This window comes from Podarcis vaucheri, assembly GCF_965113315.1.
Source record: "Podarcis vaucheri genome assembly, chromosome: 13".
Lineage (NCBI taxonomy): Eukaryota > Metazoa > Chordata > Lepidosauria > Squamata > Lacertidae > Podarcis > Podarcis vaucheri.
In genome coordinates, this window is record NC_138751.1 from 28835163 (window position 1) to 28857707 (window position 22545).

At 48.7% G+C, this 22545-nt stretch overlaps 1 protein-coding gene across 2 annotated transcripts in view; it reads right to left on the reverse strand.

Annotated features, from left to right (window-relative positions):
• The window catches only part of STAC2 (SH3 and cysteine rich domain 2), a 44488-nt gene extending 22300 nt beyond the window's left edge, over positions 1–22188 (reverse strand). For both annotated transcript variants that reach the window (XM_082195701.1, XM_082195700.1), the window contains exon 1: positions 21583–22188. In XM_082195701.1, the coding sequence (XP_082051827.1) occupies positions 21583–21678 (96 nt within the window). In that variant the 5' untranslated portion in view covers positions 21679–22188. The remainder of the gene's footprint in view (positions 1–21582) is intronic.
• Positions 22189–22545: the final 357 nt, after the last annotated feature.

A 22545-nucleotide genomic window follows, 5' to 3' on the forward strand; every position in this document is an offset into this window, starting at 1 on the left:
CATCGTGTTGCCTATACATTGCTGATGTTCTCTTTGCAACACAGGGGTTTGTTTCATCAATTTAACCCTGTTCAACCTAGATGAGAACCAGGAGACACGTGTCCTGGATTTACAAAAAATATCCCGTTATGAATGTCTCCAAATTAGATTGTGGGGAGGAAGGGGCAGAGGGAGTCGAAGGCAAGGAAGGAGGGGGATACTTAACCCTGCAGGCCATCTCTCTCCTAAAAGCCATCCTTCTCCCTACGCCGCTTTTCTTCCTGCAAGGAAGACTTTACCATGGAAAGGCGAAGGCTGTTAACTTGCTGCAAGGAGGATTTTGTATGCTTTTCCTGCCTGCCTCAGCATGGCAATAATAAAGCAAGGAAGACACAGACAAGAGACAACAATTAAGCACACTCGGGCCAGTTTGTGGGCCTGGAGGAACAGGCCAGCTCATCGCAGCAACAGCCCGTTGCTTATTGCTGTGGGCAGGAGTTCCGACACAGATGCTGCAATGTCTGGGCTCTGGCGCACTCCATGCGCTCTGCTTTTTCTCATCATCTATTCCCAACCAGTAATGGCAGATCAGCCAGCAAGTTGACTCAGCTAAGTCTGTTACACAACAGCTGGCTAATGGCTGTGCTGGAGTCCAGGGCTGGCAAAAAGGTAACAGAGGGTATCTTGGTTATTTTGCCACCTCATGTTGAGCAAAGGACATGCTCAATCCGGAAGCCCAGCGCTCGTTTTTCAGTGCGTAGGTATTAATAGTGCTGAACTCAGAATCAAAGCTATTAGCTACAGCCCACAATTCTGTGGTTTGGAAAAGGGCCATCGCTCAGGGTAGAGCATCTTGTTTTGCATGCAGGAGGGTCCCAGGTTCACTCCCTGGCGTCTCTAGAAAAGACTGGAGTTGCCGACCAGTGCAGACAACACTAAGGTTGATGTGCTAGTGGTCTGACTCAGTATATTCCTATGTACCCGCTTAGCACCATTAAGCAGTTTACAGTCTTCATTGATATTATGTATGCTGTCCCTCTGTGGCAGGGTCACTACTGGTAGGCTTATTTTAAACCATTTATTTTCTCCTTTTATCCAGTGTTTTCATCTTGTGAACTGCTCTGAGATCTTCGGTCGAAGGGCAGTATATGAATATAATAAATAATAATAATAATAATTTTACAGACTGGGGAAGGAGCCCAAGAGTGTGCCCCTGGCTGTGCAAGAAACCCATGGCAGAGGTAGGATTTGAACTCAGACCCAAGTCCAGATTTGTTCCCCAGTGATCCATGCGGCTGCTGCTGGTGCTGCTGATTTATTGCCAATCTAATGGCATATGCCTTGCATCTAAAAGGAGGGAGGAATAAAACAGCGTGGCAATAGTTGTGCCAGGAAGGAAAAGTTAGCTGATTAGCTGCCGACAACGCAGGAAAAGAAGCATTAAGGAAGGCTGGCAATTAGATGGCAGCTTAGCAGGAGTATTTTTAGGGTCGGGAACCAGCTGAGTGAATAGAGCTGCGAAAGCGAATTCAGGTTTCCAGAGGGAGGGAGGGAGACTGCCCCAGCTGCAAGGTGCTTCATTACGCCCTAGAAGCCAAGACGCCTGGTGGGGCAGAAGAGGTGGCGCGCCCCAGCACCTGCTGCCCTTCTCTGCGGCTCAGGGCCATGCAGAGGTCTGGCAGATGGGAGGCAGCTGCACGCAGCCCAGAAAGCGGTTTGCAGCGCAAGGCTGGAGTGCAAAGGCAGGTCGGAATCTCGCAGGGAACTTTGGCTGAATGTTGTTGCCGCTGCTGCTGCTTCCGCCACCAGCAGCCAAACGAAACACTTTCCTGCCGTGGGCACAAATCCTAGGGACTTTTGCTCCGTTTTGGAATGGTGGGAAAGGAGTTGCATTGATGGGGGAGGGAACAGAATTACATCCACACTTCATGTTATCCTAACGGGCCCGAGGGTGAGAAGAAGAAAGGCACCCCCCCAAGCAGGTTTGCCTGCAGCCTCCTGGAATGGTGTAGCCCCAGGCAAGTGCCTACACTGCTTAATGAGTTAGGCTGGCCCTGGAGACAGACCCAGGAAAGGGGGGGAGAGAGAGAGAGAGTGCAGAGCGCTGCTGCATTTATGTAGCAGATAACTGCTTAGCTGCTCCAGGCACCTTTTCCAGCTTCTGTTCCAGAGGGAAAAGAATCCATTTGCCACATAAACTGGCCACCATCCAAGCGCACATAACATCTTCTCCAGTTTCACTCCTTTAAAAACAAGAGAAGCCCCCAAAACTGTTTATATAGCAATGGAAATGTGCAAAGCACTTAAAAAATCTGCGTGAGAAGGAACCCTGTGAAAACAGGGTGTCACTATTATCAGGGCTGCGTGTGCATGCGTTGCACTAGAGAAATATGAAACATTGGCTTGGATTCGGTTACCTGTTCTATATTTGTTTGATTCTTTTAAATGTATCATTCTGCAGTGCTCACTCTGCTTTTGCTAGTGACGATGAGACCTGCCCCGATGCAGCCACTTCTCTGACTTTGGAGATTTCAACTGGTATTGCCAATACACTTCAAAGTGCATTTTCACAATCATAAGGGCAATTTAATAATAATAATAAGGTTGAATTTTGCACCCGGTACCAAATTCTGCACCTATTCTGATCTCCCATGGAATTGAAACATACACACGGGATTGATTTTTATTCCTGTTTTACGAATGGGCCATTGAGGCTGCAAAATCGTTATGGCTTGCCCCTAGCTACATGCTATGGGTGGTATGAAGAGTCACAGCAAGCCTGCAGCGTCTCTTAACTTCTGATTTTTACCAGAATCCTGCAAAACACACAGACATTCAGACAAGCAGGGCAGGGAGACGGTGCCTTGCTTCAGCATGCAACTAAATGATAACATCACTTATTACAGTCAGGGGCACGGGGGCAGGATGAACCAAGTGGCAGCTAAACCACAACTGATTCTTTGAAACAGTCCAAAGCCTTTTGCAGATGTAGGACTTGAACCCAGGAGGGTTTTGTTATGTACTGAAGTTCTCACCCTGGGCCAGCAGGGGGATACTTTTCACTCAGGTCCACATATGCAAGTAAGGGATCGAAAGTGACGTTCAGTGATGAAATAGTTAAAGAAAATGGTTTCTGTTGCGTTCTAGTGGAGCTTTATATAAGCAGGCTGGCTGAACCCTTCAGTTCAGTTCTGTTCTGGCCTGTGAATAAACAAGAGCTGTTTGAAGAATCGCTGTGTCGTCTGATATGTTCACCCACAACTTAACAGGTTTGGTGTGACTTGGCGCCTGGCTTGCCTGGAGCACAGCATATTCTGCCATGGCCCATATCAAGATACTACTGTTGAAAAATGGCAATGATGACGGTGCCCTTAAGCATGTGCAGAGTGTAACTTTGGAATCACTGAGTATCAATCCTGAATAACTGCTACTGAATAAATATGGAGACAGGCAATAGTGTTGTTGTTGTTTAAGAGAGCCAGAAGAGTCTGAGAAATCACATCCCAGGAAATCACAGCCCCAAGCATGAGCCAGCAGCAAAAGCAGGATGGGCGTGCAACAAATCCCTTTTGGCTAAGATCAAGTGTAGTATGTGTAAACCATATTTGTTTAAAAAACAAAGTTTGGGAAGATCAAGCCCCAAAAAGGGATGCACACAACCAACACAGGTTTAAAGCCTGCATGCAACTCTGGGTCTGGGATGTCTTTGAGAAGGAGGCACTCCGCACCTCCTCAGAGGCACTCTATTTCTATTGCTGCTTTGCTTGGCTTTCAAAGCAGGCCGTGGGACTGAGCCCTGAAGCCCAGTATGTGAAAACAAGAGAGCAATGAAAGTACAGAGAAGCATAAAGCACTGGGGAAGGAGTGGCGGGGGGTCAAGGTGAGAGAGAAGGGGAGAGAGTGCCTGCTCACCATACTGGGGCTGCCTTTCTGCTGCATCAGCAGGGGACCCAGCTGGCTCTGCAGTCTGAGCTTAAAAGCTTTCAGCTCCACTTATGGCTGATGAGCCGGGCCCATTGGAGCGAGAGCGAGAGCGCTGGAGAAAAAGAGACACTGCCGCCATGCTCCCAAGCTGGGCACTGCTAATGGAAGCCGCAACACCTCACATGGTCCCAGGGAGCAGCAGCTCCTGCCGGCTGAGCGACAAGTGCGTTTGCAAAAGGCGGCTGGGAGCTGGTTGCTGAAATGCACCTTGGTGCTTGCCCCATGAGCACGTGGGCTGCAAGGAGGCCAGCCTGCTGATGGGCCAGCCTCTGAGACATGGCTGTTTGTACTTTTTAACCTTCGCCATGTGCCCAAGTGCTGTACAGAACAGGGGCATAGCGGGGGTTGCTGGGGTGATGGCACTGGGTGCATTTCTCTGGGGGTGTGTGTGTGTAGAGACACTGCACTTTTGGCTCCTCATGCCGCCTTACGAGCCAAATGTGACCCTGACCCTGCTTGACTTAGGTGAGGGCATAAGCAAGGGCTGGGCTGGCGCAGCGAGCTCCATTCACCCTCTGCGCCCCACTTTGGGCACCAGCAAATCACGCTACACCACTGGCACAGAGAAATGGAATTGTTCCTTGCTGAAGGACTTACAAATCTATATTAGGCAGAAAAGGAGGAGGTTAAGAGAGAGGACAGGGTTGGTGTCAGGCAACTTGTGGCCCATGGTCTAATTTAAGGTTACCAGACATCCCCGTTTCCCGGTGACAGTCCCCGGATTTACACATCATTCCCCATACAAAATCCATTGAAGTTGAAAAGCGTCCCTGGATTCATTGAAAAAAATCTGGTAACCTTAGTAATTGCATGTAGCCTTCCAGAAGCTGTGGAATCTCTCTTGCTCTCCAGATCACCACTTAAGAGTAGCTGCAATGTGTGAACTCCACCCACTTTGGTTCTAACTCCACCCACTTTTGGTGCTGGTCCGCCCATGGGCATAGCCAGGATTTTTGTTGGGGGGGGGCAGAACCTCAGTTTGCCATGTATTTTTATTGATTGGGGGGGGCAGCTGCCCCTCCCTGCCTATGCCCATGGCTCTGCCCACTCTCAGCTGATCCCCTAAGGTGATAGAAGAAAAAAAACCCCACTCCTCATGTAGGGAGCCTTGGGCCACAGCAAAGATGCAGGCAAGGTGAGCTCTGTTGTCCAACTGTACCTTTAAGAATGCTGCTCCTTTGCGCATGCAATTAACTTATGGAATTCCCTGCTGCAAGAGATATAGGCAGCCAGGTCTAACCATGGCTATTCGCCACAATGGAAAGGGTGAGGGAGGAAGAGGACATTCCTGGATGAAATCAGAAGTTGGGAAGGCTTCTATAAATCCATGATTGTCCCAGAACATATGACGGGTCTGCTCTTTGTGGGAAGCCATGTTCAGGGTGGGGAAAAGCGAAGAGGCTTCATTATAAAGGACTGGAAACTTGAATAAGCCGTGAAAAGGTTACCTCTTGAATCTCTTTCCAAGGCTGCATCCTGGAATGCACAGATAGCGATGGAGGGAGCAGCAGCGCCAGGCATGTCCACAGCCTCTCTTTCTCCCCACTGGGAAGACCTACACCACAGATTTAATGCACATGACTTCCCCCAAAGGACCCTGGGAACTAATCTGTGAAGGATGCTGGGAAGACTAACTCTGTGACAGGGAAACTGCAGTTTGCAGAATTCTCTCTCTGTGTGTGGGGTGGGGAGTAATGTACTCTAAATGTGCTTTTGGGGTGTGTTTTAAATGTATGTTGCGGATCTGTCCATCTGAAACAGAGTGCCAGCCCCCACACATATAAGACTAAGGCTAATGTTTCTGGCATCGGTGCCTTTCATTTATAAAACAAAGCACCAGCTGGAGACATGCTCCGACTTTGTGGAAAATCTGTGGAAAAGCTGAAAAGAGACCCAGCTTCAAAACCTGGATTCAATCCCATGTGTTCTGTTCCAAAGAAAAGAGCTCTGCAAAGGATACACTGCTCAGCTCCCACTCTTCAGAAACATCACACGCCCTCTCCCCGCGCAGGGAAGGCAGATCAAGGTCGCCTCTGTACTACCCATTTTTCCCAGCATACATCCCAATTTGCTTGCAGGAAAGTTCTCCGATGTCTGCTGCTTATTGAGTACTCGTTTTGATTCCCACCTGCTCCAACCAGGAGGCTATACAATGCATTCAGCAAATGATAATTCCCACAAATTTTGTGTGTGTTTCCCCACCACTTTCCTTACTGCACAAGGCCCAACTGTGTAAACCTGAATTTGCCAGGATGCAAACTGACATCGCACCTCCAAAAATGGCAGCATTCTGTGTTATTGTAGAGCTATAGTGACACTCCTTTGCTGTCAAGGACTTGAAAATTTGAGAACCTGCTCTGAGTCAAAGGACCTGAGCAGTTCCTTAGGCTTTTAGTTTCTTGCAGAAGGTGTTAAGATGTTTTTCTGAATAAAACTCTCTCTTAAAAAAACAAAACTATTCCCCATTCTTGGTGCCTGTTATTGGACACAAACATTACAGTCTGGAAGCGGCTGCTAAGTCCGTCAGCTGTTTAGACAGGAGGAACTGTAGCCTCTTGGGCAGAAGCAAGAGAAAGGTTTGGTTGTGTACACACCATACATTTAAAGCACTTTCCCACCCCAATAACCCTGGAAACTGTAGTTTGCCTCTCACAGAGCTCCAATTCCCAGCATCCTTGACAAACTACACTTCACGTGATTCTCTGGGGTGTGCTTGCATGCTTTAAAAGCACACAGCCTTGAAGGTTTTCCTCCAGATGTATGGCTGCTAGAGAAAAGCTACGAGTAAGTGAAGAAGCACAAGGTGGAATTTGAGTAACAGAACAAGACTGGAAGCCACCATGAGGACTAGAGACTTGTTTTTTATTTTTGTTTCCCCAAAAGAAAGCACTAGACCCTAGGATCTGGCAGAAGAGGCTGCATGCTACACAGAACTGCAGCCTGTTGGTAGGGAATAATATGGGCAAACTGGCCTCTCCCACACCATCCCTAGGACTGGCACAAATTTACTTCTGCCTTTCACCCAGCGCCTGCATTATGCATGTCTAAGCTCAGGAGAAGAAAACAGCTTCCCTGCTCCTGCTTCAGCTTCCTAAACAGGAGGCCCCACCATTTCTCCCTTATTCACCCTCTGTAACCATCCTAGGATCCTGCCAAGACACAGCTAAAAAACCTAATATTTCTTGACGTATGGCTCCAGCCCCTACGAGCTATTTTTAACCCGGCTGCTGTGAAAACAGCTTGGCATATAAAAGTCTCATGGGAGATTCAGCTCCCACCCTTTCAAAACATATAAAAAAAGCCTCCTCCCCCATATTTATGAAACCATATACAATGTTTAACTTCCTGCTGTGCTCACCTCCCCACCGTCACCCGGTTATGTCTCCCACACAGAGCTCAAACATAGACTCACATCTTTGGGGATGTTTTCAACTACTCTTCCCCCCCCCTCCACTTCTCCTCTGACATCCACAGTTGCCAAAGCCTGCTGCTTCCCGGTGCCTGCCACTGCCTACCAATGTGCAATGTTCAGGATGCGCAAATAATCACACAGGATTCCATGCCCATTCGGGGTTGATCTTTGCCCTGCTCCTCTGGCAGCCTTCTGCCTCAATGTTCTGCCTCTTTCCCCTGCCAGTTCAACAAGGACATGGCTAAAAACATCCCCCCCACCATTTCTTCACACATCTCATCCTTACAGATGGCTTGTTGTCCGCACCAGGGTATCACGTGGAACCAAAGTTGGTCCTGTTTTGATTAATTTAGCATCATCCACTGCAAAGAACTGCAATCTCGCACATTTCTCCCTCTGAATTTGAATGTCCCTGATCTGGGGATAATCCGGTAAGTTGTGTCTGTGTGCATGTGGGAGGGGGACGACTCCGACTCCAAATTGCTGCACACTTTGGGAAGTAGACACTTTGCATCAGTATTTCCCCCCCCCTCCCCTTATGGGTGGCTCAATCCTTTGATTTATGCTAGCCATATTTCAATATCTCAAGGGCTGTTACGTTGAGGATGGAGCAACCTTGCTTTCTCCTGCTCTGGAGGCTAGGACACGATCCAATGGCTTCGAGTTACAAGAAAGATTCCAGCTAAATATCAGGAGAACTTTCTGACACTAAGAGCTGTTTGACAGCAAACAGCCTCCCTCAAGGGGTGGAGGGAGGGCCCCTGAGTGCATCTTGCCTGAGAGTCCCTCCAGTTTCCCCCGCTATCTGTTTCCTTTCCTAACTGCAGACCCTTCTCTAGGCCAAGGATGGAATTCTTTCTATCCACTGTATGCAAAACTGTAGCTCCAAACTCAAACTCCTCCCCACCATCTGAAAAAGCCCTTTGGACAGAGATGGCAAGACTGACGTATATGGCTATGCAAAATTCCAAACCTCTGAATTCCCAAACCAGTTCCCCAAAGAAAATATGGCCAAGGGACCCTGGGGAAGAGGAAGACACACCTTGCTCACTCACATCAAACTTTTAAGGACCACCAGGTGGGACCCCACAAATGGTTTGCAGGAAAGCAGCCTCAGTGGACTGCAATTTTTAGCAAGGCGGTGGTGGTGGTAGTCAAACGGTGAGCTCTTTCTGTTCAAAAACTGCCAGCCCAAAACGGCAGGGGCAAAGCCATCGTGGGTGGGGGTGGATCTTGAGGAGGAAAACAGCCAACAAAGAGTTTCCTTACGCACTCTGCTCAAAATTGCTGCCTAGTGAGCTTGCTTTTCATTAAAACAAACCACCACCTAGGGTTTTGTTATGTTTATTTGCATGCAACATCTAATTCGCCCCTCACTTTCCCCACCCTGCGTTCATATTTGGTCCTATTTGCTTTCTCCCTTTTTGTTGCTTGCTTAAGATTGCTGAGAATAGCTTTCCTTTACTAAAATGGCAAGTTTCTCGACCTCATGATGGGAGGTACATGACTGAAAACATTTTTGGAAGGCGCTGCATAAAGGTTCCAGTGTATCGGGACAGTGGCTATCTATGCTTCCCTCCTTGGTCTCTACCTTGTGTGCCATGCCTGTTACTGACCCATAGCCTCCCCTGCTATCATCTTCTATGGGCCCACAAACTCCAAACCACAAGCCTTTCTAGATTACTGTATTTGCAGCATACCAAGTCCGGCAGGAGAGTGCCCAGATGTCTCTTCAAGGCACAGCTCTCTTCATGGGTGTGGTGCTGATGCTGAGGAATCTTACTTCCCTCAGAGTCGCATTTCAACATATTCCTGCCAGGGAAGCACACTTATTTCCCGGCAACTATTTTGTCAGATGCAACAATGCACAACATGGCAGGTGCCTCAGTGTGCAGGGCCCCTCTTGCCCAGCCCATTTGGTGAGGCTAAGCCAGGGGTCCGCAAACATTTTCAGCAGGGGGCCAGTCCACTGTCCCTCAGACCTTGTGGAGGGCCGGACTATATTTGGGGGGTGGGGAATGAATGAATTCCTATGCCCCACAAATAACCCAGAGATGCATTTTAAATATAAGGACACATTCTGCTCATGTAAAAACACGCTGATTCCCAGACGGTCCGGATTTAGAAGACAATTGGACCGGATCCGGCACCCTACCCATGGGCTAAGCTTTTAAAAATTATAATTCCTATAGTTTCTACACTAGAAACCTGCAACTAACGGGCCCAGCTTTCTAATGGATTCCATTTGACAACCAACTCACTCTACAAAAGCAAGCTTAGCATCTAAACAAACAAACAATTAAACAAAAAACCACGGAGGGAGCAGGTGCAATTTCAGATGGCAGATAACCACCCAGTGCCCCTTTGGCACAGCTCCTGCATTTGTGGCACTGGCCAAATGGTTACTGTTTCTCACTTCACGTCCAGATCCTCCGTGTAGCTGCAAGTGCCCAGGTTAAATTCCTTCCCATTCTCTTGAAGGGCTCTGACTCCTTCAAGGAGGAGTCCTTTCGCTTGCAAATGGTAGCAAACAAATTGCATAGAAAGTGGCTACTTTTGCAGTGTGCCAACCACAACATGAAAGGTGGCTGGATTTTGTTGACTCCTAAGGTAATTGACCATGATCCAGAACCAGCTGGTGATTTCTGATTTCACGTGTCTAAAAGGCCTGCTGTGATCAATTGGGTGGTTCATTTTGCGGAAGAAATTGCTTACAGCTGCTCAGACTTGGACATTACTGTCAGTGTCAGTCCCGGCAGCAACTAGGACTGGGCCTGCTGCTGCTGCTGCTGCTGCTGCTGCTGCCTGACGGGTGGCGTTCAACATCAGGCGCAGTTTGGGGACTGAATCAGGCTTGGTCGCCAGGATGGAGGACCCATATCAAGAGTGGGATTGGGGAAGGTGGCTCCAGTTCTGCTTTGTAATCTCTTCATGGCTTTTGTTATCACATCCCATAATGTCCTCTTGGACCAGCTTGTAGGATAGGCATTTATTTACATTGGTTCCACTCCTACCTAAAGAGTCATGTCTAGAGAGCAGCATTGAGATACAGTGGTACCTAGGGTTACAGCTGCTTCAGGTTACAGACGTTTCATGTTACAGACTCTGCTTACCCAGAAATAGTACCTCAGGTTAAGAACTTTACCTCAGGAAAAAAGGGGGGAAAAGAAAAAGAACTTTACCTCAGGATGAGAACAGAAATTGCGCGGTGGCAGCGGGAGGCCCCATTAGCTAAAGTGGTACCTCAGGTTAAGAACAGTTTCAGGTTAAGAACGGACCTCCAGAACGAATTAAGTTCTTAACCCGAGGTACCACTGGTACCTCCGGTTACGAACACTTTGGGTTACGAACTCTGCTAACCCAGAAATAGCTGCTCCTGGTTACGAACTTTGCCTCAGGGTGCAAATGGAAATTGTGCGCCAGAGGCGCGTGTGCAGCAGAAGACCCCATTATCAAAAGTGTGCCTCAGTATAAGAACGGTTTCAGCTTAAGAACGGGCCTCCGGAACGAATTAAGTTTGTAACCAGAGGTACCACTGTACTGTGTTTCATCCTCATGTTCTTTGTCCTATGGTGTACCACAAGGTACAGTCTTGTCTTCATTGCTGTTTCAGCCCCCTGGCTGCAGTCATTAGGAGTTAGGAGGCAAAGTGGAAGGGATCATTGGCTTGATCTTGTTTTTATTTTTAATCATGGATTTTGCATTTTATTTTATATTGTGATTTAATGTTGTGAACCACCCTGAGATCTACAGATGAATGGCAGTATAAACAATTACTTACTTACTTACTTACTTACTTACTTACTTACTTACTAAATAAATAAATACATAAATACATACATACATACATAAATAAAGTCATCTGCTGTACTCAACAGGCTCCCCCCCCCCTCTCTAAAATTGCAGGATAACAGTATAGGATGTAGACCCTTCATGCACTTGTATAATGAAATTTGGAACTCATTTATACAAAATAGTAAAGGTAAAGGGACCCCTGACCATTAGGTCTAGTCGTGGCCGACTCTGGGGTTGCATGCTCTTCTTGCTCTATAGGCCGAGAGAGCAGGTGTTTGTCCACAGACAGCTTCCAGGTCATGTGGCCAGCATGACTAAGCCGCTTCTGGTGATCCAGAGCAGCGCATGTGTCAGAGTTGCTCCCCGATCCTAGCTCACAGAGGATCACGCTAGCCAGCGATCATTAAGTAAAAGTCTTTATTGAGTTACAGTTTCCATTCTCAAGCTGCTGCGTGCAACTCTACGTCTTATGGTTAGATCGGCGAAGCTCCGTCTGAGTCTCCGCCCCTTGTGCACCAACTTAATATCCTAGCCCTGCTCCACCTTTTCCGCCTGACTGTTCTCCTCTGGGTCCCTCTGCCCCCCGGGGTCTCCTCCCTCCGGGACTCCTCCGACGCCGACCCCCCGGACCCTTCTGTCTCCTTGCGCCGGGCTTTAGGACCTGGCTCCCTCTCCGGGCTGCCTACTGCGTCACTTTCCTGTGCATTTGAACTTGGCGCGCGCGCCCAACCTTCCACTTTCCGTCTGACCGTTTCTTCGCTCCCTGATGGAGGTGTGGCCACTCCTGACTCGTGCCCTCCCTCCTGTTGTGAGCTGCCAGCGCTTGATCCCTGGCGCCCTTCCTCTTCCCTGCTCTCTGGCGGTGACGCTGGTCCCGATCTCCAACTGCTCCCCTCTGAGTCCCCTCTGGCTCTATCTTCCTGGGGTGTCCCCCTAGGCTCCCCCCTTGCCCTGGCCACTGGTGCTCCTTTCTGTGAATCTTCTGATTCACTGGAAAGACTCGGAGATCTCGGGTCGTCGTCATCACTCATCTTTTCTTCTGCCTCCTCCCCCTCGCTCTGTTTCCTCCCTTGCCCTTGCCTCTGCTCCTGAACCCCTGACAGCATGGAAATGCTGTTTACCTTCCCGCCGGAGCAGTACCTATTTATCTACTTGCACTTTGACATGCTTTCGAACTGCTAGGTTGGCAGGAAGCATGGACCGAGCAACGGGAGCTCACCCCGTCGCGGGGATTTGAACCGCCGACCTTCCGATCAGCAAGTCCTAGGCTCTGTGGTTTAACCCACAGCGCCACCCGTGTCCCTTTATACAAAATACATTAGGCTAAAAATTGTAATGACAGTCATACCTTGGAAGTCAAACAGAATTCATTCCGGAAGTCCGTTCGACTTCCAAAACCTTCAGAAACCAAAGTGCGGCTTTGGATGCTGGAAGTTCCTGCAGCCAATCAGAACCCACGTTGGATGTTTGGGTTCCAAAGAACGTTTGCAAACTGGAACACTCAATTCTAGGTTTGCGGTGTTCAGGAGCCAAAATGTCCAAGTACCAAGGTGTTTAGGTTCCAAGGTACGACTGTAAATGCATTTTTGTAGACATTGGTGGGTTGGGGAACTTCACTGCAACCTTAGAAGTAGTGTGCATTTTAAAGGGGAGCTGTGGTTTGGTTTTGCATATTGGCCAAGAAGTGTGGATTAGGGTAGTTTCTCATTAATATGCCAACAAAGTTGAATCCCAGGGCGTTTGGGATCCAAGGTACGACTGCATTAACTGGTAACATTTACTATAATGATGTACTCTAACCTTTTCTCTTTCACTTTTTTTTTAAACAGCCACATTTTATGTGCTGTATTTAAATTTAAAAAAATAAAAAGGATTGCAGTACAGAAGCACAGCTGAATCTGGCCCTGTTCCTAGATTCCCAAGCGGTAGCCAGGAGTGCTTTTCCCCATTTCTGTCTTATATCCAAGTTGCACTGTGTTTCTTTTGAGAACCTGACCCGGTCATTTATATCCTGGCCACCTCCTGGCTAGATTACTGCATTATGTTGTTTGTAGGGCTGCCCTTGAAGACAGCATGGAAACTTCCATTGGTTCGATGTGCAGCTCCCAGGGTTCTGAATGGAACTAGTCAACCAGATTCAGATCATGATCTTATACGCCAGGTAGGCTGGCTGCCAGCTTGCTTCCAAGGTGCTGGTTTTGACCTTTAAAGCCCTCCATGCAGGCTTTGACAAAACCACTGCCAGGGTAATTATGATGAGAGGCCCTCCCTGCTCTGAAAAGACAGGGAGGAAGCTGAGCCAGTAGCTTTGCAAGGGAAGGCATGCTCAGTTCCTCTTATCTGTGCTGAATCGATGGGAGCTAGCGGGAAAAGGGAGAGGGAATAGAAGGTGGAGCCAGATTCTCCTTTTTGGGTCTGAAATGCTCGCAGCGACTAAGGAAAGTCAGAGCAGAAAGCGCTCTTTCTAACTGCGAAAGATGAAATACCTCAATAAAGCCCAAAGAAATATAAATACGAGGAAAAGGAATAAGCAGAAGCTGGGTGCTCCTCTCCTTTTCTTTGGTGGGAACTGCACTTTCCCTTTGGCCCATCATTTTTAATTTCTAACCACCCTTCCTGTAAGGTCCAACACATGGAAGAAATGCAATGCAATGCTGACGAGGAGAGAGTGAAAGCGGGCACAACCTAGACGAGCAAAGGTGGGGAATTCACAGCACCCATGCCTGCCCCACCATCCACTCCCTGGTTCACTAACCTACTGAGTGATCAGCACATGACCTTCAACCTCTCCAGCATCACTCAGCGGCCCACACCATGGCTGAACAGAGGTTTGAACACAGTTCTCTCAGACTCCGCTCCAAGCCAAATGCTCTATTTACACTTGCTCTTAAAGGTAAAGGGACCCAAGACCATTAGGTCCAGTCGTGGCCGACTCTGGGGTTGCGGCGCTCATCTCGCTTTATTGGCCAAGGGAACCGGCGTACAGCCGGTGGCCAGCATGACTAAGCTGCTTCTGGTGAACCAGATCAGTGCACGGAAACGCCGTTTACTTCCCGCCAGAGTGGTACCTGTTTATCTACTTGCACTTTGATGTGCTTTGGAACTGCTAGGTTGGCAGGAGCAAGGACTGAGCAATGGGAGCTCACCCCGTTGCGGGGATTCAAACCGCCGACCTTCTGATCGGCAAGCCCTAGGCTCTGCAGTTTAACCCACAGCGCCACCCCTTACACTTGCTCTTAAGGGATCTAAACAACACGAGCCTTTTCCATTTTCTGTTTCTCCCTACCCCATGTTTTTTGTTAAATTTGCAAACACACACACACACGGATCTAAATTTCCCAATGCTGGTTTTAATACTCTTTCAGACCCTGCTATCAGATCTAAAATCAGGGATGGGGAACTTGTAGTCTAACAACATTTGGAGGGCCACAACTTCCATCAGCCTTCAGGACCATCAGTTACATTGGCTAGGGCTGAAGACAGCTGGAGTCCGGCAACATTTAAAGATTCCCCATCCTTGGCTTAAATTAAGCCAGTGCTCACTAGAGCTTATCAGCAGAATCTGTCTTGAATGCAGGAGGTCTCAAGTGCAACACTTGGCATCTTCAGGTTAAAGAAAGGAGAGCTAAAAAAAGAAAAGACATCAGGGTACCAGATCGACCAATGTGTTCGACTCTGCAAATGGGAGTTTCATATGTTCGTGATAGGGGAGAGTACCTCTGAGCATGAACAGAGTTTATTTCTGCCGTCACTAAGCAGCCAAACCAGTCTTGGAATTATTCTGGCTACAAGCTTTTAGAGTCTAGGAAGTGATTCTGCTACAATCACTAGCTCCAGCACCTCCCCTTTCAGAGAAATCCAAGGCCAATTCCTTGTGAACTTTAAAGCCTTTTATTTATAAATTTACTTCCAACCTTGAATAGGGGCAGGGGAAGCACAGATCAGCCGAAACATCTCTCACTGTGTCTGTTCTGTTCGATTCTTTGCGTTGCTTAAGGGGCTGTGGTGAAGGCCGCAGAAAGATATTCCTTACGCATTGTAAAGATGCCGGACAATCCTTGATATACACAACCTTGATGTAGGTCCCTTTTCTTTCCAAAGACACTTTGACATCAAATCAGATCAAGGAGGAACAGAAGGGTTTGCTTGTTCCTCTGTCTCTTAAAACACACACATACACACAAAATGCCACACCTTAAAATAAGGCAGCCTAGAAATTGCCTTTAAAAATACAACACAAAACCAACCGGGTTTGCTCAAAAACACACTATAAGATCAGGCAAGCCGAGAGCTCCAGAGATGGGGCAAGCCAGAGAAATCTCTTCTAGTTCTCCACATGTGCTCAGAAGCTTTGAGGTGGTTAATCGTGGCTTTCTTTCCACTCCCATTTGCCTTCTGGCACATCATTTCCCCCCCTCTTTCCTATTTTCTCCCCACCACAGCTCCCTTAGAAGGCACTGCAACCTGAATCCACAGCAGGCTGCCTGCTCAAGGCTGGGCTTGGTGAGCAAAAGGTCTTAAAAAGGAAGAGAAAAAAATGATTGAGACAAGGAGGGGAAGCTGGAAGGGCATCTGTAGTTTGTTATTGTTCCTGATTATTACTGAGCTAGTGCAGCAAATTGAAGAGGCGCTGGCAAGGCTGCTTTCAATGATCCCAAATTAACAGGAATAGTCCCGTATATAAATATATGTTCCTAGGAAGAGAAGAGACATGGTCCATCAATTTTATCCCTGTTTTGTTTTGCCTTTGGTGGAGACACAGGGGATGCTTCCAGTTTCAGCCCCCTTTCCTTGGCATCTACAGGCAAACTAATGCCTGGGGCCAGATCCAGCCCAATCGCCTTTTAAATCTGGCCCATGTACAGTCCGGGAATCAGCATGTTTTACATGAGTAGAATGTGTCCTTTTATTTAAAATGCATCTCTGGGTTATTTGTGGGGCATAGGAATTTGTTCATTCTCCCCCCCCAAAAAAAATATAGTCTGGCCCCCCACAAGGTCTGAGGGACAGTGGACCGGCCCCCTGCTGAAAAAGTTTGCTGACCCCTGGGTCTAGACGTTAGATCTCTGAAAGGGAGCAGAGCAGATGCATGTTCGATATTTACACATGCATGTAAACGTACTCACACAGGTGTAAGGAGCCAGCCAGCTGCTTCCATTTCACCTCCCTCCTTTCACTCCCAAGACCAGATAAGAAATGAGCGCAGGGATCATGGGAGTTGTAGGCCAAAAACATCTGGAGGGCTGAGTTTGAGGAAGTCTGGTCAATAGGGTAACTAATGTTTATGGTCACATCCTGCTCCAGGAGTCAGCACAGAAGAGAGTGTTGTTGTCTACATGGACAGGCAAAGAAGAGCCTTCTGGAATGCACAGTCTTTGATGGGAGGAAGATCTGAGGCAGAGACTGGTTGCGTAAGAACCAGGGTGTCAGAAGTGCACGAAGAGGGTGCCCCCGTCTTCATGGTGGGAGCAGCTCTTCCATGACTCCTGAGTAAAAGATGTGGGAATCCAGATTGTGGACTCCATACAGGGACCAGAAGATGATCAGGCCCACAGTGAGGTGCGGACTGAACTATAGAAACTGAATTGTGAAACCCTCTTGCACAGTCCCCAACTGGCGTGTTGTGTTTGTGGACAGGCCTATGCACCGCAAAGGAGCCTGTGCAGAAGACCATCTTGGTGGTACTATACCCTCCCATCTCCCATGTTAATTAACAGAGACAGGAAGCGTTATTTGCATTCTTCCACTACAGGTGCCAAAAAGATCAGGAGTCAAGCTTGGCCTGAGGAGAATTACTCTCTTGCCATCACCACTGAGCAACTGCAGCATCCCCCCCCAACCACATGTGGGGCTGGGTGTGCTTGTGCGTGCCTTTGTGAATCCACAGTGTGAGGGGAAGGGGTCAGCATTACAAGCTGGGACACAATTTGCCTCAGGCATGAAACAGCCTCCTCAACACACATCTACGGTACTAGGGCTGAAGTAGAGCTCTGTTCTCTTTTAGACCCCAATACTGGTAAAGAACTCAAGGGGAGCCCTGGTGGGTTAGGCCAGCATCCTGTTCTCCCAGGGGCCAACTAAATGCCCAAGGGAAGACCACAAACAGGACCTCAGCACATCAACAACCTCCCTGCTTGCAAGACCCAGAAGCTGGTATTTAGAGGTGTGGCAGAAACGATTTGCAGAATCCTATTTCAGGTGCACAGAGCATAGGATTTTGTTTTCCCCTCTGCAACACTCCACCTTTCTCCAAACATACTTAAACATCTTTTAAACTTGAGCATTAAAAAAAAAGCTTTAAAAAAACACGTGTGATTTGGCTCCAGGTAAAAGCCTCATGATTCCCCCCCCCCAGCCTGTACTTTCTGTCCCTGATTAGTATCAAAATTGCTCTCCATCTCTTTGACTAGGTAGAAAGAGACCTTTGGAAAGGCTCCCGGTGGCAGCTGATTGGCCACTTCAGGCTAGCTCACGCCCCCACCGAAGCACGACTCTTCTGCTGAACAACATTTATTTCTACATTCATTGCATTCATTTCCCACCTTTGCTCCGTGGAAAAGAGGAGGGTCAGCCAGTCTGACCTAGCCCCCTAAGTTCCCCTGGAGGCACACAGGGCCAGCCCTACTGATGGGCAGAGTGAGACGGCTGCCTCAGAGGTGCAGATGCTGGAAGGCAGGGAGCAGAAGAGAGGTGCTGGAGGCAGGGCTACTGTGTGTCTGTGTGTGCTATGGGGCTTGCACACGGTGCCCCCCTAAACTAGTGTGGTGAAGGACGCCTGTCCCGTCACTATTACCGAGGTAAGATTCCACTGCCTTCTGCACATGTCGTGTCTCGCTTGAACCCAAGTCTCTCTCCCTCCCCATTCTCTGGACAATTTATACAATCCATGGAATCAAGTGGTAAAGCTCTCTTTGGACTGTTCCACTGCTGGTTGCTGCTGGATGGGTTGGCCCACCACCCAAGGCACCCACCCAAATATCCTTGTCCAGAGAAAACCAGCCTGTTGGGGAGAAGGCTAGGATGATCCATATACATTTTTTTTGTGTGTGTGTTCTGGGAGTCCCCACCACACACACACACACACACACACACACACACACACCCCTAGGGGAGCCTTCAAAATACACAATACCCTACTTCATCACCAACCTGGAGTGGTACAGTCCAGAACAAGGCTCAGCACTATGAGGCAGTATAAAGAGATCAAGAGGCGGTATGACAGCCAGTGTAGTGTAGTGGTTAGAGAGGACTAGACTAGGACCTGAGAGGCCACAGTTTGATCCCCACTCAGCCATGGAGACTTTGAACCAGTTGCTCACTCTCTCAGTCTAACCAACCGCCTATGGTTGTTGTGAGGACAAAATGGGAGGGTGGTGGTGGTGGTGAAGTATGCATGCCACCTTTAACTCCTTGGGGGGGGGGGAAGGCAGGATACAAAGGCAAATAAATAAATAAATAAATAAATAAATAAATAAATAGCACCATTTCCCTACCCCCCACCCCAAAAATGGCCCACCAGTGATCTACCTCGCAGATTCTAAGCATGGAGCAGCAGCAGCGAGATGAGATCAAGGTTTACAAATTAATTACAAGTTTAATGAGAAATGATTAATAACAAAGAGGAACAACAGCCACTTGGTACACAGACTTGCAAGCCATCTGGGAGTACTTCACCCACGCAAGGAACCTGCGGAACACTGCGTTTCGACCTCCCCCATCTCTCCCCACACTTAACTTCCGAGAAAGTGAACTGCAGGGCAAAGCAGCACTATGTCCTGTTGTGCTTGCATAAGACAAATGCACACACACACACACACACACTGTGCTGGGACTTGTCAGGGGTGGATAAAAAAAAACCTCTGCAGCACCACAGCTTGTCCTCCCTCGATTTCAAATCTACTTGGGATATTAGATGAATTAGAAGCCAACGTCACAGCACTGACATCAGCAGAGATGCTGTCATCAGAGCAGGCGGGAGATCTAGCCTGTGTATTCACACAACACAGATTTTCCCTCCTCCTCGGCCCAAGAAGACGTTAATATCAAATGGGAGCGGGGGTGGAATGCACATGATTAGAGTTAAAATAAGAAGCCTGCCCCCCCCCGCAATTTCTTATGCCTTAGCCTAGATTGTGTCATGCAACACATGAGGTTCTGGTCTGCATTTGCAAGTACAGTGGTACCTCGGGTCAAGAACTTAATTTGTTCTGGAGGTTCTGAAACTGTTCTTAACCTGAGGTACCACTTTAGCTAATGGGGCCTCCCGCTGCTGCCGCACCGCCAGAGCACGATTTCTGTTCTCATCCTGAAGCAAAGTTCCTAACCAGAGGTACTATTTCTGGGTGAACGGAGTCTGTAACCTGAAGTGTCTGTAACCTGAGGTACCACTGTATCCATCAGTGCCTGCCCCTACCATAACCAGCAGAGATCCTGCTGTCTGGGGTGAAATAGGTCACCAGCTACGAACTCTTGATTCTGCCCCCATTCTGATTCTTAGGGTGTATGTACAGCTTCAGCATTCTCCAGGGGTGTATGGAAGTCCCTAAATCTATGATCAGTAATTGCAAGAATGGAGAAAGCAGCAGTCCTCTGAACATGCACAGAGTGCTTTTTTTTTTGTTCAAACCAACAATGGAGAGGAAGGAGGGAGGCGGGCTATAGGAAATGAGTGACAAGATGCAGGCGAGCCAGTGCCAGACACTTGCCCTTTCAACAACTGGTTCCTCAAGTGCCTGTTATCTTTTCAGAGCCAAAGGCTTCCTGCTTTAGAAAAACATAGGAACCAGAACACTTTCCGTGGAGGAAAGTCATTATAGCAAACTGAGCCTCCATAAACAGGGGCAGCATTCCTTGGAATTACAGATGCTGGGAGAGAAGCACCAAGAGAAGGCCCTTTAAGTGCTCTATCCTGGAGCTACTTAGAAGCATCCAGGGGGCTGGATTCTGGACCAGGATCCTGCGCAGAATTCTGGACTAGATGCACTTTGCTCTGGTTCAGCCAGGCAATTAAAATACTGTATATAAATCTACATTTAGCAAAGCCCCCCCCCTTCCTTCTCCACCCCTCCCCTCCAAAATTGGGTCCCAAGACACTCTCCCCCCTCTAGGCTTTCAGCTGCGAAAGAACACAACCATTATAACAGCAAAGCCTGCAATTAAAGCATGTGCTAATAAGTCACACTACTGCAGTGGAACACACACACAGACCCACCAGGCTAAATTGCTGGTTTCCAAATCCCACCCCTCTCCCGCCATCATTAAGATGTTATTATGATTCCCACGCTAGTAACCTTTTGGAACGCGCTCCCCCTCCAATACACACACTGACACACGTGTGTGTGTGTGTGTCTGCGTGTGTATGAAACATCCCTCCCTCTCCACCCACCCCCCTTGAAAACATACAAGCCTAAGTTAGGTATTGGCCAATATCCTAGATTTTCACAGAGGTATAGATAGATATACACTGCATTTTTTTTCAGCCATTTACCTTTTCAATGACTGAGGTCGATGGAGAAGAGCGGGGCATGAAGTCTATTTACAACACTATTTATATGGGGGGGGGGCGCAGAACCCAGCTAATATGACATGTTCGGGTTGTATGGCTTTTAGAAGTGCCATGTACTGTATCTATAGATATGAAATCGCACGGCTTCCTATCCTGCCGTTTGATCTAGGAATTGATTCGGTATATAAGACACAGACAAGAGGTAACTTAAGATCCCCCCCCCCCATAGAATCGTTCCTTACTGGGAAGCCAAGAACACACGTATACACACACACACACACACACACACACACACACGCCGCTCGACATCCAGAGAGGGAAATCGGTCACAAGACTGGGAGGAATCCGGTGGTTTGACTCCCCACCTCCGGGTCCCCACTGATCCCACAGCACCGTAACCCTACAGTGCCCTATGCAAAGAGCGAGTGCACCGCATAGGAGGAGAGAGGGGGGGAGATGTCCACGCGGGGAAACCAACTCAGCCCCACACTGCGGTTGTGGAGCAAACGTAAAGGCGCGCTTTGGCGGGTGAGGAGGGGGCGGCCGCGGACTCCTCGTTTACTGCAGGGAAAGGGAGGCACGAGCGGTTAAGGGAGATGGAGAGGAGACGCAAAGAGACACATATACACACGCTCGAGTCTAGGGGAGAAATTGTTTGCAAACCAAAGCGATGGGCAGGTGGGTGGTGTGGAGATGCTCACATCTTCCAAGAGGGAAGAGAGAGAGAGACACACGCACAACACAGCAGACAACACAAAACCAAACAGCGTCCCCAACCCGCTCGATCCCGGGCGGGAGGCAGCTCTAACCAAGGAGGATCAGATTTGCGCTTTCTAAAGAGAAGAGCAGAGAGGCGGCAAGAGAGAAAGTCTGCGCCACGGATCGCGCGGAGGGGAAGCCTTGGTACCTTCGTCTCGTGGAGGCTGGGAGCGGTGCCCGGAGTCTGCTGCGGATCGCTGTTGTGCTGCTGCGGGTCATTTTCCTTCTCCGTGATCTCGGTCATGGTACAGAGGCGGCTGCTCCGGCCGTTGGGCGACCGGACCTGGGTCCGGGGTCCGGAGGAGGAGGAGGAGGAGGAGGAGGAGGGATGGACGAGGAGCAGATGCAACTTCGGGTTGTCTTCTCCTGCTCTCCACGAAGCGACCTTTTTCTTTCCTGTGCCTGGCTGGGAAGTCTTAATTCTTGGTTCTCTGAATTAAATTTTGTTTTTAACCCCGGTTAGAATTATTTGGGGTTCTCTCCACCCACCCCGCTTCCTCGTAATAAGGACGAAAGAAATGACCCAGTTATTAAAGAGGAAAGAAAAGGGGAGAAAAACACCTCCCGCTAAACTCTTCTGAATGGGGAGCGGAGGGTCTGTTTTGCCATTGGAGACCTCCCCTTTTATGCAGATTAAAACAAGCGAATTCGCATCTTCTTCTGCCACCCACCTCCCGGGCTCTGCAACAGACACTGAGCGAAGGCTGCCAAATGCTGCTCTCGCTCCTGCTGCCGCTTCCTCCAAGTTTGATTTCAGGAGCGCCTTGACTCCTCCCCATTTCTTGTATTATTGTGATCGCGCAAAGCCCGCCCACCCACCCCTCCTTTTTACGAGTGGTTCATTAACCTCGCCTTTTTCTTTTGATATGCTAATACAGCACGTAGGAGGGCGCTTTCCCATTGGCCCCTCCGGCGGGAGGGCAGGCGAGAGAGGCTGGGCGCCTCCACCAATGGGTGGGTCCTCGCTGAAAAGTTACGCGCGCATTTGCGAGAGAAGGGATGAAGCTGCCTTGGGTGTTTGCAGGTCAACACCAATCAGATTTCCTCAATTTCACGCACTATGTTTCAGCGCTGGTGCCTGGAAGCTAAACAAAGGATGGGAGCGCCTTCT